Raw genomic sequence first — 17639 nt, forward strand, 5'->3', positions numbered from 1 at the left:
GAGCCAAGAGCAGGAAAAAAAATTGTGGGGAAAATTAAGAGAAAAAAATAGTTGTGAGGGCAACAAAGAGTGGAAATTTTTTTTGTGGGGGCAATAATGACAGATTTCTTTATCTGCCGCTAAAATCTGTCGCAATCGCACATTAATCCATAAAATTTGAAAACTTTTGTGAGGGCAAGTGCCCCCATAGCCCGCACTCTAAAGCCACCCCTGTTAAACAGAAGTGTTTTCCCCTTGGCCTTTACTCTCTTGGGTTGATTTACACTTCAGCTGAACCTACAAATCTACAAATCAAAATTAAGCTGATAAATGATTGTACTTTCTTTTCTTTTCTTTTTTCAACTTCGAGCTTGTATGACATCTTAATGGATTTAAAATCTCATGATGAGAGAAATGCTGGTATTTGATGGCCAAAGATAAACGAACCCAACAAAGAGGGTGGTGGCCAAAATGCATGCCATGTGGCATTTTTGAGTGGGGTGAGCAAGTAAATTTCCAAGGAAAAAAATAAAACAAAAGAACAGTTATACCCAAAACAAAGATTACACACGAGCGGGCCATCAAAACCAAATACTATACACGAACATAAAACAGAGTGGGAAATGGCCCACGCGATTAGCAGACATTAAAAGTATTGACAGCATCCTCTCACCCTTATCAGTGATGAGCACGTCTGAGAACTGAAAGGAATCGGCCTAATTTCTCCTTGTGCTGATCCTCTCCCTCATCAGCAACCTGTTTCAAGAATTTATGAAACTACTATATAAATATATCAAGGTCAACGAAATGTCGATAAGTCCATGATGTTATCATACCTCTTTGGATATTTGTCGCAGGATCTCTATAATTTCAGAGAAGTCTGGCCTCAAGGTTGGGTCTTGCTGCCAGCATCTCAAGAGCAGTTCCGAAAGTTTTGGATGAGTGAGCTTGGGGATTGTAGGTCGTAGGCTCTATATTGAAAGTACCAACTTAGTGATTTCGTCACTTACAAGCATTAATTAGTAATCAGAGTTGATAAATGCAGTTGAGAGTACCAAGAAAGAAGAAAATGGTGAAACAGATAAATACCTTTTGAACCACGCCTACCGCTGCTTGTAATGGGGTCAAGTACTCATAAGGAAGCTGGAAATTTATCATAAAACATTTACAAATAAAAATAAAAAATAGGGCTGAAAGAAGTTATTGACCTTGAGAAACTTGGTCTGATAGAAATGGAAAGGTAAGCATACTTTATAAAATTAAGGGACCTGGTTAAGTTTCAAGAAGATATTACCTTTCCTGTTAGCAGCTCCCACAACACGATTCCGAAACTGAAAACATCAGCTTTGTGATCATATGGCTTGTGTTCTATGACCTTCAATGCATAACTGTAGTCAGAAGCTAATGCCAGAAAAGATCAATTTATAAGGAACGTAATTCTTGACAGTTGTGTTGAAAATCAATGCCATTTCATCCACTCATCCAGTTTAAAATTAAAAACAGAAAATATGATAACTTTTTGTTTAAATGTATGCAATACAACTACTTCAAATGGCTTTAGAAACCAAAATGTTAAGATCTCCTTTCCGGATTCTGCTAGACCATATAAACAAACCAAAATGGTGAACCTATACCAGCCCATGAACAATAACTCTGTGAACCGCCTGGTTCAAAAAATTATTTTCATTGTAAGCAAACGTGTTTGTACTAGCTCGACTTGGATTTCCCATGTAAGTCAATAAGCTGGAGAAGTTTAAGTACCTCAAGCCGAAGAAGTTCAGACTATTCTATTCGATAAAATATAAAATCCATCCATAATATCATGGAATTTGAATAAAATATCCAGAGTATGCTTTCATTTGTTCTCCTTCCAAAAACTACATGTACAAGTCACCTCTACAAAACTCTGAGAGAGGAAAAACCAATGAACTCACTTGAAGAGGCCCATTTTTTTTTTCCCGGATTGTGAAAACATACCTTCAAAAGGCAACATTATAAACCCACCAGGACAATATCAAGTTTTGTTTGCCTCCAATGTCCCTTTTCTTGGCCAAGTGTACGACTCTAATATCACTCATACATACAAAGGAAATGTCTAATAATGGTTTGCACACTGGTAACAAATGAACATTATTTATAGGGTCTTGTTGGACTATGGCTGTGAGAAAAGCTACAGGCAAGGCCCTTGGACAGATGTCAAATCACTATGAAACAAAAGGCTTTGTGAATTTAGGGATAAATTGCAAGGGATGAAAATTTGATGCAACCTGCACTGGAACCCATCGTCATTTATAGAGTTTTGCAACCCCTTTCTTTATCCGGTACCCCATGATATTTGAAAATTAGGCCTCAAGATTCTCAACTCTTCTGTTTCAAGGCCATTGGTATTGTAGGTGACTTCTCTAGTCTCATCCCATAGGCATCAACAATCATTGAAGATCCTTGGAAACTCAAGTAATTATACTTCTATTCCACACATGCTAACTATTTTGTTGATTCACTACTAATCAGAAGCAATGTGAATAGGCTTAACAGACTCAGTTCTATAAGCTTTTTCTTTAGAAAAATAATTGTTGATTATCAAGAAAAAAACTCGACAATTATAACAAAGGATTTGGATGGGACATCCACAAAGTTAGAATAGTCTTTTGCATTCAGCAGATCTATAATTTGCAATGAGGGATATATTACTTTTTCATCCTTCAATAAAAGGTGATGTAAAATTTAACATTGGTAATTTAATTCATATAATGTGTGTAACAAGCACACATATAAGCAGCTTATTTTAGATTCACATCATTAATTTATGGTGTACAAATAAACCGACAATAATGGAAAATTCATAACTGATAGAAAGGTAGCTCTTGACCCTAGTGCAGAGTAACAGCTCATCAATCAAACCCACTAAATTATCCTTTACAAACGTTATTAAGGTCAATACATGGGTAGGAAATTTTCTTCGGTAATCATATTAGTTTTGTTTAGCGGTAAATTCATATAACATTAATCCTCTACAGATGTTTTTCTTATAAGTAAAAGGATTTTAAATGGTGCAAATATCCATATTTGGTCTGTTTTCTTTGTTTGGTTGGTCTTTTTGACCTCCATTGCCATCTTAATTAATTTTTTACTCATCAAAAAAAAAAAATTGCCAACATTTTGCAAGAGCAGACAGTTTACATTTTTAGGGAAACAACAACAAAGCTTTTATCCCAAAGATTTGAGTCAGCTACAGTAATACCACAAAGCATCACAAGCCAGAGATATCAATAAAAGGTACATAGAGCACAGAATAACCATAATTTGGTCGGCATAGAACACCATATGAAAATTTAAACAAAGATCCATTAGGGTTGTGATTTGCAAACAGCTGGAGTAAATAAGAAGACAAAGAATTCAAAAAGTATTGTGCATAACGCGGTTACCTCAGGAGCCATCCAACGATATGTTCCAGTTTCTGCAGTCATCACTCCTGATTGAGCTTGCACCCTGGCAACTCCAAAATCAGCAACTTTAACAACCTAAAGCACAAGCACAAGCCTTGGGGTTATTTTAGAAAAATGGAAGTATATAACCACAAATCACCTTAGAATGATAAAACCATAAATAGATTAAGCACAATGATTCCAATACTTCAAATATGAAGTTATATATCACAAGGACGTGACATGCAAGTTCAATAAGATAATTAAATAACATAAGAAAGAAAGCATTTCTAAATAGCAAGCAAATAATGATCTTTTTAAATGAAAAATCAGCTAAGATCAGCCATATCCAGTTTCAACCAACCTTCACATATTTAAGCCTAACTACTCTTGTTGAAATAGTTAACTATAACAGTTGTAACTTGTTAACTAAAAAGAACAGAAAATAAGAAAAAATTTCAAACTGTGTGAGACTGGTATATAATTTTCCTTTTTCACATATTAATGAACGTAATCACAACGGAAAAAGATCAGCTTTCATAAAGTTATGTTCCAGTTATCCAGAAGTGAATAGACATTGACATAACATCACAAAGGATGTCGAACCAACCTGAAAAGAGCCTCTGATGTGGATAACTACCAGAAAGAAAAAGTAACGTAAACCCACAAACCACTAACTTACGTAGGTCATTTTCAAAATCATAAATTTCCCTATTTCACCTTCCATAATAATGTGCTATAAACAGATTACAGATAAAAGAAATATGAACTGATCACAAGAACTGTGCTTGGCAGTCTACATAGAAATGGCAACATGAGAAGAGTATAGGATATAATGTAATTATATTAAGGATATTTCATACACAATACGAGGGCAAAATGGTAAATTAAGATTTAATAAGTTGAGTTTGACTTTTTGTTATAGGTTTAATTGTGAAGGTGGTGTTTCAATCTCAGGTCTGTGATGTTACCACACACAGAATTTACCACCTCATCGAGGTGGCACCTTCAAGTTTCAACATAATATTACTAGGAATCTAGGATCGTAAAATGCACTTCATATACAACATAACAAGAGGATAAAAAATAGTGAAAGAAATGACAATCTAGCATGTGCAAGTACTGGAATCCCTTACTTCATTTTCATCCATGAGAAGATTGGCAGCTTTCAAGTCCCTGTGGATTATATTATTTTGGTGCAAGTAGTTCATTCCCTTGGAAACGTCTATTGCTACTTTCAGCAACGTTGGAAGTTTAAATACTCCCTTTTGCTTATGTAGGAAATCGTACACACTTCCACCGGACATAAATTCTGATAAAAAATAATACTCAATGTGAAGTTAGTGATCATGAAAAACAACGTAAACACAAACACACCAAGATACTTATACCTTAAAAAAAAGATACTTAAATTGATAATATCACCTGTTACAATGCACAAGCTAGGAGGTCTGGTGCATGCACCAATGAATTGCACAACATTCTTGTGACGAACTTTCCTGCAAGGGCAAAGAAGAGAATTGGAACACGAAAAGCAAGAAGAAATCCATGAGTTAAGTAGGATTCAGATTTCTTTTATTTAGCAAATAGAATACTATTAAAACATGAGTATTTTACTTGGGCAAGCACTACTTCAGTGAAGCATATCTATCTCTATAACTACTTCTAGAGAACAAATTTGAGTAAGGCCAACTAATGTCAATCACAAATTGAAGCATATTAAATTAACAAACCTCATAATATAGACTTCCTGGGCAAACTCCTGCTGCATATCTGCATTTACACGCTCAGGCTTCAGGACTTTAATGGCCACATCCTGGCTACAATAGGTACCTTTATACCTTAACAATCAGAATATGGGTGCAAGATTCAGTCAAAAGAGAAGAAAAAAGTACTCGTACACAATCAGAACATGGATAAAAAATATGAAGAAACTTACAAATCTCCATATGACCCCGAAGCAACTTTGTTTTCAAATTTTAACAGCCCGATATCAATTTCCCAAACATCAGTCCCATCAGTAGGTATTGTTACATGATCAACAATGGGTTTGACCTCACTTTGTCCATGACAGCCGACAGAAGACAATGAATGAACTTTTGACCAAGATTTCTTCTGCAATGCACTTCAACATAAGACTTACAAACAGGAGCATTGCAAGGAAAATGAAAGGAGGGGAGAGGGGAGAGGGGAGAACAAAAGACACTCAGACACAAGTTCAATAATAGAAAGCTGAACTAAATTCCTCTGAACTGAGATGATGGAAGTGTGGTAAGAGTGTATTGTAAACCGTCCAGGTTCCAACATGATTACAAGATTCTAATCTATAAAAACAATTTATTCGACATACAAGAGACATGATACCGAGAAATCATCACCATTATCACGAAAGCCTACTCCCAAAATTTTGTGCTCAGTATGACAAATCTTATTCCTCCATTCAATTTTGTTTGAAGCCATGTCTTTCATTAATTCAAGTGTTTTCATATCCACTCTCACTAACTCAATCAACGTTCTTTTAGGTTTCCCTATCACTTTTTTAAAATGTTCAACTTGCACATTCTTTCAGAGGTTGCAATCTGGGCCTTTTTTTGCACATGACCAAACCCTCGTGATCGACATTACCTTAGTTTATCACTCATCTCTGCTACACTCAACCTATGAACATATTATTTCTTGATTGTACAATACTCAACTCCATATAACATTAGGCAGTTATATTATCCTCTTATAAAATTTTCCTTTTAATTTGACTGGGGTAAGTTGGTCACATAGCACACCAAAAGCATACCTCCACTCACCATCGAGTTCTAATTCCATAGACAATAGTACCCTCTATGACCTCTCCAGCCTTGTGGATAATATAACCTAAAGACCTTTGACTCCAAAGTAGCTCTCCAGAGTTCTAACTTTACGTTGATTCCACTTCTAGTCTCATCAATTAACACTACACTGTTTGCAAATAAGATACAATCGGAATGGGACCTACTCTTGGATATGAGAAGTTACTTCGTCTATATGTAGAATAAATATATTCAGACTCAAGGTTGATTCAGAGCAATGATAATGAGAAACACACTTGTGTTCTCACCATTTCGTCCTTTGCGCATCTAGCATGACCTAAGTACTTAATTTTCCTTTCTCTAGTTCATACAAAAACAAAATACATAAACACAAAATATGAAGAACATCAAACAGACCAAAACATTTTAAATGCTTCAAGCCTTTAACATGCTATCAATGTTGCCCTACGAAAAATACGCATTAGATTACAATTTACTCTATTAATGCATCTGCTTATAAGTATGTATGTTGGAAAATGTGGGATAAGTGGATATGTTTTTGGGCATGCCCTATGCATATTATCACTTTAGTGTTACAGGATAAACCTCATGCTTTAGAAATTGCATGTTTTGCAGTAACATGATTAAAAGTATTGTTCCATATCAACAGAGACATCTTGCTCTGTTTACTAAGATAGTACCTGGGGTGTGCAAAATCTTGTAACAGAATCCTGATATAACAAAAAATAAACTTTCTATGTATGGTATATGCGTCTGTTACAAAATCTTTAAAATATAGCAACATACTTTTAGCTTAAACAGTAAAAAGCACGATGCAATGTTTGTCTGAATTTGCATGTATCATTTTATTTCCAATGTCTCAGTCTGTCTCAGTTGAACTGTCTCATTCCATCAGCTTACTGGGACGCAGAACAAGACCCATAATTTTAATCTTGAGAAGGACACCACAGAATGAGGGCTAAGAGAAGTTTACATCCAAAACATACTGTTTGCTTTGCACTTTTACGTAAAGTGAAGCACTCTTGTTAAGTTGGACTATAGTTTTACAGATATATTTTGTTTAAACGACGTGCTCTCACATAAATGTATGTGCACATATAGCTTAATGCAACAGCACTTTGGTGCAACTTGCAGACATACCAACACACCCACCCCCTCAATAAAGCACACCACTGCAATTGCATAATCAACAGAAATGTTGGCCATGCATTTAAGATTCCAGTTAACCAGTACAATAAATTATATTAGCTAAAAGAAACTTCTGTATGTATAATTTCAGCAACTATTTATAGAAAACAACCAACAAAGCTCTCAATCTTTCTTTAGTGTCAGCATGAGGAGATACTGAAAAGCTCAACATGGGAGGTTCAACAATTATAGCACCATCATAGCATAAGTCATGGTTAATAATATCAATCTCACTTCGCATAAATCTGAAACCATAGAAAAGGATAATCGTGAAGAGGAAAGACAAAATTACCTCAATCTGTCTCATTTCCTTTTCCAGTACATGTCTAAGCTGCTTGGTTTCCTAAAAATTTCCAAAAAGCATGCAAATCAAAAAGTTTGTAATGAGCCAAAAGGGAAAAAAGGAAAGATTTAAGACTTTATGCCTAAAAGGTTATCCCTGCAAAGATATTAAAATTTAAGAGAATCTCAAAATTGGAACTTATTAGTGTTTCTTCTTGATTTTGAACTGAAAACACTATCACTTTCCTAAATGACAGCAAGTATACATTAAATACTAACAAAATGACAGAGAACTGTTGAGTTTAGTCCCACATCGGACACAAATTACCTTGTATCTCTCCTTATAAACTCTTGGGCCTCTCCACTCATTGCCAATTGGTTTTGAGTTGGACCCCCAAATTTATCATGGTATCAGAGTGACATAGCAGAAGTGAGGTGGGCGCATAACCCACATGTCCCAGCATCAGAACCTGGCTTTGATACCATAATAAATTTGAGGGTCCAACTCAAAACCAATTGGCAAAGAGTGGAAAGGCCCAGGAGTTCATAAGGAGAGAGACAAGGTAATTTGTGTCCTATGTGGGACTAAACTCAGCAAGAACCAGGAACAAAATCATGACAAACAGCAATCTACAAATAGATGAACAAAACTTAACAGCCTTACATAGATGACATACTGCAAACCTCAGATTTTTTTTTTATTTTTATGAACCTGAATGCACCAATAAATTGAGAAGAAAACAAACTAGAAGAATCATCGAAGGTTTTTCTTCTATTGTTTTCGTAACATGTTCCGTTTTCTTCACTCCATATATTCCACACTTTCAACCGTTTGAAATATTATGCATCTTCTCTTAATCCGTTTTTCAGGGAAAAAAAATCAAGACCTAAATTATATTCAAAGGTATATTCATGAAACTTCAATCCATAACTATCAATATATTATAGTTTTCAAGTGCCTCCGCAGAGTTAATGAAAGATGCACATCATCTATAGTAGTACTCAAACAGAAAACAAGCAAATTTCACAGTAGACCGTGCTTCATCAATTCTCCTTTAGAGAGTTTGGTAAAACAAATACGGAACTACGACTATGGGTGGTTTCCCTGAACAGAAGGCCAATCTAGAAAATCCTCTCAACAACACCACTGACATATCAAAATTTCAAAAATTCCCATCCTGCTCAATATACAAAGTGACCATGGATTATTTAAGGGCAATCCCCAAGAACAACTTACCATCTTCAACTTTGGGGAAAATGAGTTTTAGAAGGAAAAAGAAAAAAGAAAAAGAAGAAGAAGAGGCTAGTTCCAGAATTAAAAGATAAAGAAGAAAAAAAAAATGGAAAGGAAAGGAGGAAGTTTTGACATCCAAATATGAAAGGGCTCATAGTTTTCAAATAATGTTTTTATAGTGGGAATAAAAAGACTGGGTCTATTTTTACCCTAGGGAAGAGATGTTTATGTTGCACTAATTTAAACTAGAATAGCTTATTATTTTTCTAACTAAGGGTTCTCGATCAGAAGGGGAAAAAAAGTTAGGTAGAAAATGAAAGATGGAAACAAATTGAGTATTTTTAAAAGAAGCAACCTAAAACTTCAGCCGAACGAATATGCATGTGAGGTGCACAAATCTGTTACAAGGCATTAAAAAATGTATAAAGGTGTAAGGCAATTGGAAAAGCCTTGCATCAAGTGTCAAACACTGAATTGTCAAATAATACTCAATAAAATAAATGGGAATGAACTTCTCGCACGAACTACACCATTTCAACTAGCACCTTGGTATTAAAACAAGTAAATAAATTACTCGACCACATAAATACATTCAGAATTCAATCCAGTAACTTGTCCTAAAAAAATACAGTAAGAAGTGGAAACCAAGATAAATGACACAAATGGGTAATTTCCCGTTTCAATGAAATCAATAACGAGAAAACAATATATAACCTAGACTTCTCTTGATGATATGCAACAGATTAATTTTGAATGCTTTTCTCAAGACTACCAAGTCATTGATTTCATAATTGAATGGAAAAGTGGGAAATACCTCATAAGGCCAACCTTCAACAACAAAGACATCCAAGGAGTACCCATCCGTTGTAGAAAAAGCATGTGCCTCTTGGATGTTCAGACCGAGCTCAGCAAGTAATGAAGTCAACTGGAAGTTCAACATAGATGACTCAATCATGAAGATGAAAAGACTTATTAACATAAAATGACAAGTACAATCTTTATTAAGAACAAAAAGAGACTAGTATCAAAACTTGCACGTGAAGTAACAGACATTTCTCACAAAGGTTGACAGGACTACGCATCTAATATATTGTGCTAGATATTAAATGTCAAAGAAAATGAATATCTACACTATTAAGTGAATGACAGAAAACAATTTTTTTCCATTCCCCTCATTTTTTATTGTTTTCATTCAAGTGAGGACTTTTCTCTGGTCCATCATCATTAAGAGGCATGTGGGAAGAGAAAGACGTGCAACCTAGGGAATCAACTTTATTTTTCAAAAAACAAAGATGAAAATGAAAGATGGGGAATCAGTTGCCTGAGTGATCTTTATTTCTCTTCCCACATGAAACTATCTCAGTGGCTCATTGGAAACTAGAATTTTCCTTTAAGCAACCTGGGCAAGTAGAGTTTTGGTTGCCCTAACACATGGGCTCGAGCTCAATTGCCTTAATAATCTCTCAAGAAACATCTTGTAAGATTTTCAAAATATCTTGTACTTTCATGATAAGTGGTTCTGCAATAAAAGTTGTTATCCCTCTAAATCATCCTGAAGAAGTTCACATTCCTTTCAACAAAGAGGATTCCGTTGTTGGAAAGCAGATACAGTGAAGATTGTTCCGTGATGTCATTCTATCATCTCATAGTGGGAATCTCCGGGTTGAGATTACATAGGGTAACCCGATTCCTCTGCAGTGAAAGTTTCTGGCAGGACAAATATTACTAAAAACAATTCTAACCGTTGATCAACTAAACAACAATATGTTGCTGATTTGGAATACATGCATGATATGCAAGGAGTGGAAGGCATGGTATTTATTTCTTTCCCTGCTTAAACTTTAAAATGTCTTCCAAAATGAAATTGGGATAGTTTTTTGTAGTTGGAGGAATGATCCATTTGGCTTTAGAGGCAAGAACCTTTGGAGGATGCTTCCCTACTCTTTTTTGTTGGGGAGTGCAGAAAGAACACCAAAGAAATTCTTTTCATGGGTATGGCCAATTAACTCAGGAGGTTTGACATTCTATGTAGATAATATTGGTTGAGTGGCCAACATAAAAGAATCTCAGGGCAGGGGAGGGTCGACCCACATTGGAGTCCATTAATCACAGAGGCAATATTGTTTATTCTCCCAATGGTTATTTAATGCCTCTTTATTTTTTGGAATGATTTTCCCTTTTTTGTACAGCTCTTCTAATACCCTAGTAGAATACCACAATGTTACTGAAAAAAGTGTAAAAGAGTATACAAACCAATCAATTACCTGACTAAGAAGTTTTGGCTTGTCATCTGTTGAAAAGGTTATTTCATGCATGGGCCTACATGATTATCAATCATAAGGAAACATGAATTTCAGAGTATATAAATGTGAGAGTAGTGCTAGTTATTTTATAGGAATTAGGAACTATAATAAACTCCCAGTAATCAACTGATAAGTAATATTTTCGAAAAGCAGCTGCAACAGCAATCACTGGAAAACGAAGTATCGGAGATACGGTCAATCCATGTGTTCTAACAGCTTTCCAGAAAATGGTGAATAAGATAAACCTTTATTTTCTAGAATGGTAGTAAATTTTTATTAAATAGAGACCACTGTTCCCTATGTACAAATCCAGTAATATTAAACATTTTAATTGGTTATGAACAGTTCCCAGGAGAAAAATTATTTGGCATTCACAGCAAATAAAGAATTATTCACTTTCAATATCTAAAAAAGTTATTAGCATTTCTCTTTTCATTATAATAAAGATTAATTGGAGTCTTGGCATTCATGGTAACATAATTGAATCAGATTATTGTATCAGACTTATCAATCTCTCATGAGTTGTCACTTCTTGCACCATATTAATTTGCTATATCCACAATGAAAATCCATTAAAAACTAACATGATAAAGAAAACGAAAAAAGTAGCATCGCCACATAACTTCTCTCTAAATATGGCATCACTTACACAATCATAACGAGAATCATATGCCCCTAGTTAAAAAGAAGTAGCACAGCTCATCCTTTAGTGAAAAGTTAAATAAGGCAATCCTATGAAACAACAATCTGGACCTCTGGCAGCTGACTGCTTCAAGTGCCAAGGTCAACAAGCACCCCAAGTCAGTATAGAAGTGTGTTTCATCACAATTGGATCAGTCTTCTCTTAACTGAAAAACATTTCCATTGATAATTTATGCTTCCAACAAACGAATTCTTACAGAATTGTATACAGTATTTCATCTGTTGATCTCGTTGTTGAAAGCACATTGCACAAGAAACCCTATATTACATAGCATCAAAAGTATCACTTGGTAGAGATATCTTCAACACTTAAAAAATCTACCGGAATGTTGTTTCCATTATAGTCAATTAGGTTGATGGAGCATGAAATGTCATGAGATCACAAAAAGATGGTCAATCAAACCCAATAACCTCCATGGATCAATAGAATTTCTCCTTTTTTTCCCTCTGTTTTTCTTCAATTTTTCAAGGATTGGCGAAGGATTTGATGCAAATGAAAGGAGAAAAAGTTGCCTATCTAAAAAAAAGGAGAAAAAGAAAAATGATAGTATAAAATAGGGATCATGATCCATTGAAGTCTAGAATGACATGCTCATAGAACCCACATAAGATGAATCAATGACTGAGTTTTTTTTTTCTTTAAAGAAAATGATCCCATGGTAAAAAGATCATCCTCCCAAAAAATCAACAAATATTTCTACCCTTACGAGAAGTGGTTTAATTGTTGAACAATTACAGACAATCGACAATTTAGAAATTTCAAGGATGGCATCCTCAAAAATAAATAAATAAATCATTTGACTCATCTCCCCATGGGCCCTATGAGTGTATCATTTTAGATGTCGACCTAACAAATGTCAATGAACCTAACATTAAGTTAAATATATTTTGTAAAAAATGAATCACTTGGCAAACTAAAGAAAGTTGCATGATTTATCTGCAAATTTTTAAAATAAAATCATGCAATATATATAGGGTAGCGTTCCGTAAACAACATTCTAGACAATGTTTTGTCCTATATGGCAAAAAGGTTTCGGAATGGACTGATTTTTTGTGAGGATGATCTCTATGGTGAGGAGATCATCCTCACAAAAAATCAGCTGATTCTAAAACTTCTAACCCTATGAAAAGTTGTTACAAACTAACGGTAAAAATGAACGGTCCACGATTCTTCAACTTGTAAAATGGGGCTACCAATTACAGAATGGGATGATTTTTTGTGAGGATGATCCTCTCACCATAGAGATCATCCTCACAGAAAATCAGCTCATTCCGAAACTTTTAGCCCATATAGGACAAAACACGTTGTATATATATATATATATATATATTTAAGTTTTAGGTCAGGCGTCCAACTACGCTGGAAAGGATGGGTTCCCCTCACTAGGGAGCTAGAAGACAAATGGGCATCTGCTACCTAGGGAGGATCACGTTGCATGAGCCAATCGATATGGGGATGGGATCCAAAGAGGGTAAATGGAGAATATCGTGTTTGGTAACTAGCAACACATTCCGTCTAAAATTATAATCGAAGTCATCTGAAATTAAGGATGCACCAGTTCCCTAGAACTAGGAATTTATGGGGGTTGATGGACTTTACGCCAAGACATAACAACCAAAAAGTGTAAGAATTTCCGGGGGTCGATGAAAATCCTGTCATAATATTGGAGTGAGGTGCTGTGTATCTTGAGGTATCAAATTGACAGAAAGACCCTCCACAACTATCTTCAAAATTTGTTAATTATAAGTCATAACAAAAGTACTTGACATATTTTCCATTAAATATTTGCATATTATTCTTTTTCAGTGATTATCTACTACCATCAAGCCAATGAAATCATGGATAATCTATCTACAAGTTTCACGAACACTGAAGATGCAAGACACTTAGAAATATTAAAAGAAAGATACAATACAGAAACACAATATCAGAACAAAAGATCAGTGAAATTAAGGAAAAAAGGGAAGAGAATGATTCCTAAATAAACCTTGAACCCCTTCTGCCGAAAAAGTCATGAGCATGAGCTAAATTTCAGATATTATATTTACCGGGCAAATGCTAGGTTGGCATTCACAGTGCTATCATCTTGAACAAGCGATTTGTTTGCTTCAAGTGCAAGGCCTTCGAGATTAGGTGATGAACCAAAGGCAGGTGGTGGATGAATGCTGAAGAGTTGAGAACAATATAGTCGTTATAACAGAAAAAATGAAATATAGGGACGAAAAGGAGAAACAAACATCAAAAAAGAAAGCAGGAATATGTATGAATAAATTGCATATACAGAAACGGGTTCTGAAATTGATGAAAGATGCACTACAAGGAAAATATACCTCTGTCTGCATGGATAATTAGGACTTTGAGCATCATCTTCTCTTGGAGAGTTTGGAAGAAAAGAATCAATTGAGATACCATCAGAGACAGAGGGAACCTGCACAAGAAAGAGAACAGCCATAATGCATTTGGCCAAGCATATAAGTTACAAAACTATACCACTTACCATACGACCAAAATAACAGTTAAAGGAAAAGAAGGAAAAAAAGAGAGAGAGAAGTAAAGGAAGCTGGAAAATGATATATAACAAAACATGCAGTAGTAAAGTCAGGTGTAGCATTTATGACATCCAAGTATAGATAAAAGAAGAAAACTTGGTACCAAAAAGGAAGAGGTGAAAATTTCCAATATATTCCTCCAGGGCAATTTTATGCAAGATGAATTGGACTCAATGCTAATGCCGGTGAAGCGGTGTTTTGACTTTGGAGAAACTAGACATTGAACCATCATGGTCATGTCTGTTGGACCAGCAATAAGAAATCAGAGCAATATGTGGGGACTTTTTCTAAATGTTGGCTGGCCTCTAAGGGCCTAGTCCGTGTCTGGGCCACAAAATGGATAATCAGTTTTGACACAACAAAGCCTACTACTACAATTCATATGTGTATTTTGACTTATCATATATGCATTTTCTTCATCAAGGAGTCATTTATCTCCATGTCCATAATAATTTACTGTCAAAGGCTTAAAGCATTTAAGATAACAAGGATAAGCTAAAGCATTTTTTTAATTGCTGAACAAGTACAGTGCGAATCACTTTTATTCTGTCAGCTGTGTATGAAACACAGATGAAGCATTTCTGTGTTGATAAGAAAGGACATATAAGCAGAGTATTGTTTGGATAAGGCGAATTGGCTAATACACGCATTTATCAGTCTAAATAAACTAAAATTCATATAAATGAGATTTCTGAGTCAGACAAAGTGTATGAAAAGTACTTGATCTTCAGTGCGTGGAACGCCATCCCCGTAATCAAGATTTTAGAACATGACCTCTAGAAAGAAGGCACATATTAAAAGAACTTCTAGCAGGATAATTGACAAAGTTGACGACGAAAGTAGTAATATTTTCACCATCTATGTTGCCTGTACACTTCAAAATTGGTGATGTACTGTGTAAATATCGCATTCATACTGTATCAATATTTCTGTATATGGGTAACATATACCAATAAACACCTTGAAAAATCTCTTTTAATTCAAAAACCTAACCAGCATAGATTCCAATTTCTAGGAATAGGGACTCAAATATTTCTATTTATTATTACCACTTGAGGGCTAAAGAGTTGCATCCTGATTAGAAGTTTTTGAAACAAGATAACATATGTGCCAAGGTAATAAAACTGACATTCATTCCATTCTAAACCTAATCAGGTAGCAAAAACCTTCTGGACTGCATGGGAAAAGCACAGATGCAGAACAAATATAAAACACTCAAGATAACAATGCCTATCTAGAAAGCAAAGATCTTGGCTCCAAATTCATAATAACATGGCATCACTGGCCAATATGTGGTTATACATTTCTACATCATCAAAACGCAGAAGCTATGAAGAGTATGAAACTAGACCACTATCAATCGAGTGGTCCAGATACATATCAATCGAGATACATAACATGTAGGACATCAAAGAATGTTACTTAAGTGCAAATCGAATAAATCCAATCGTGTTTACCTGCACAAGGCGGACTTCGAATGCAGGTCTACTAGCTGGATTATGTGCCAGTTGCAGTAATCTCTTGTGTGTGAGAACATCTTCAGCCCTCTCCACATTCACATCCAACGCATACCTTTAATGCATCAAATCAGATCCGGAAACAAAATAATTAAATAAACAGGAAAAAAAATTCTTTTTTTTTTCCGCCACTGTACCATACCATGATACTATACAAATTATTAAACTCGAAACTGGGAGACAATCAAATCTAGACACAAATGGGACAATGAAGAAGAAAAGAGTGAACTTGTATCGTTCAAAACACAAAACCTAAATCCAAATAAAATTTCTAGCAACTTCAATTGATATAAATACATCAAACGTTCATAAAATTTACGATCATGAACAACGAATTAATTATCAGAGAGAAAATGACCAAAAGGCCATCAGAAAAGCAAAAAAATAAAAAAGTTAATCCAACAACAGATTTAAATATCTTGATCGAGCAATAACGAGATTGATACGACTATAACAACATTTAAAGAACAAAATTACAAAAAGGAAAAAAGAAATCGAACGAATAAATGAATGAAGATGACATATAGGGTTTGATTACCTAGTTGGGAGTCGACAAAAATGAGACCAGAGTTCATCATCGAAACCAGGAAGATTCGCCTCTGCAACATTCAAATCTTTCAGTCTACGAAGGACCTCATTGAAAACCTCGAGCTTCTGTCTTTGCTGCCTAGGATGCGTAGGCGACGAATCCATAGCTCTACTGCTACAACTCTCGTTATCATCCATCGCCATTAAAGACCTCAATCACAAACCAGAACAAATATACAAAGAGAGCGCAAGAGAGAAGGAGACGAAGAAATCTTCGAAAACGAAGAAACAAGAAAAAGGGACGAAGATGATCTCTCGTCGTGATTCGAATAACAAAATAGATTAATAAGATAGATTATTAAGACGAAGCGATGAAAGAAGAGAAGTTGGAGCTTCTATTTGCTTGCTTTATTTATATTACTCTGTTGGCCTTGGCCTTGGCCTTTGCGCGAGAAAGAAAGGAAAAAAAAACAGCGGCGATATGAGTGCTATGTGGCGCAGTGCGCACCCATCCGCTTCTGTCGATGTGGATTCTACCGAGGCCTGGTAGCTTTGCTTAGTATGATGTTTTGTAAGTATTATATTATTTAATTAATTTAAATAATTAATTTCATTTTAATAGTCTCCAAGTTCTTGACTGCGCCATATCCCACCCCCTCCTTATCCAATACGCATTCTTCTTTCTCTGAACTCCCATCTTACCCACTCAAAAGTATACATTCGTGACAATGTAAATCAAAATATGGTCACTAACAATTATAAAATATATTATTTTATTATAAAATATTAGATAAAAATATAATAAAACTACTTCTTTTTTTTTTTGTTTTTTCGATGATGCACACTTGAGGAGGGAAAAGGAGAGGGACGGATAGCATTATAGCAACATCATGATTACGGATCGAGATATCTATACTTCTAAAAATGAATATAAAGCAATATAGAAAGATATGAAAATTGCATATTATATGCATAAAAATGCGTAATGATTATGAGCATATATGGTTTATTTTGAAATTTGTAATTGAAAGAAAATATGGGAATCACGTTGCATACATGTCTTGAGGATGGGAGTGGAGAATAAGAAACGTGTGTGTTCGTAGTTAAGAAATATAGTCTCGATTAGA

The 17639-nt window shown here is 35.0% G+C and overlaps 1 protein-coding gene across 3 annotated transcripts; it reads right to left on the reverse strand.

Moving 5' to 3' along the window:
• Positions 1-350: 350 nt before the first annotated feature.
• On the reverse strand, positions 351-17064 carry LOC147408653 (serine/threonine-protein kinase STY46-like). Of its 3 annotated transcripts, XM_086420277.1 has the most exons (16): positions 16523-17061; positions 15925-16039; positions 14249-14346; positions 13967-14083; positions 11177-11231; positions 9727-9837; positions 7689-7739; positions 5344-5519; positions 5138-5245; positions 4830-4903; positions 4541-4716; positions 3405-3500; positions 1274-1354; positions 1069-1122; positions 816-950; positions 351-735 (listed from the first exon to the last, which is right to left on the reverse strand). In XM_086420277.1, exons 1-16 carry the CDS (start codon positions 16714-16716, stop codon positions 658-660), a joined length of 1719 nt encoding a protein of 572 aa, XP_086276403.1. In that variant the 5' UTR covers positions 16717-17061; the 3' UTR covers positions 351-657. The 3 variants fall into 3 exon arrangements, 1 of the variants encoding a protein (XP_086276403.1); XR_015171156.1 differs by lacking the exon at positions 351-735 and having other exon boundaries at positions 865-950; positions 1274-1367; positions 16523-17064; XR_015171157.1 differs by lacking the exons at positions 351-735; positions 816-950 and having other exon boundaries at positions 1067-1122; positions 1274-1380; positions 16523-17064.
• Between the last annotated feature and the right edge of the window lie 575 nt (positions 17065-17639).

Source organism: Akebia trifoliata, chromosome 2 (genome assembly GCF_017979445.1).
Source record: "Akebia trifoliata isolate Shusen 1 chromosome 2, ASM1797944v1, whole genome shotgun sequence".
In the NCBI taxonomy this organism is placed as follows: Eukaryota; Viridiplantae; Streptophyta; class Magnoliopsida; order Ranunculales; family Lardizabalaceae; genus Akebia; species Akebia trifoliata.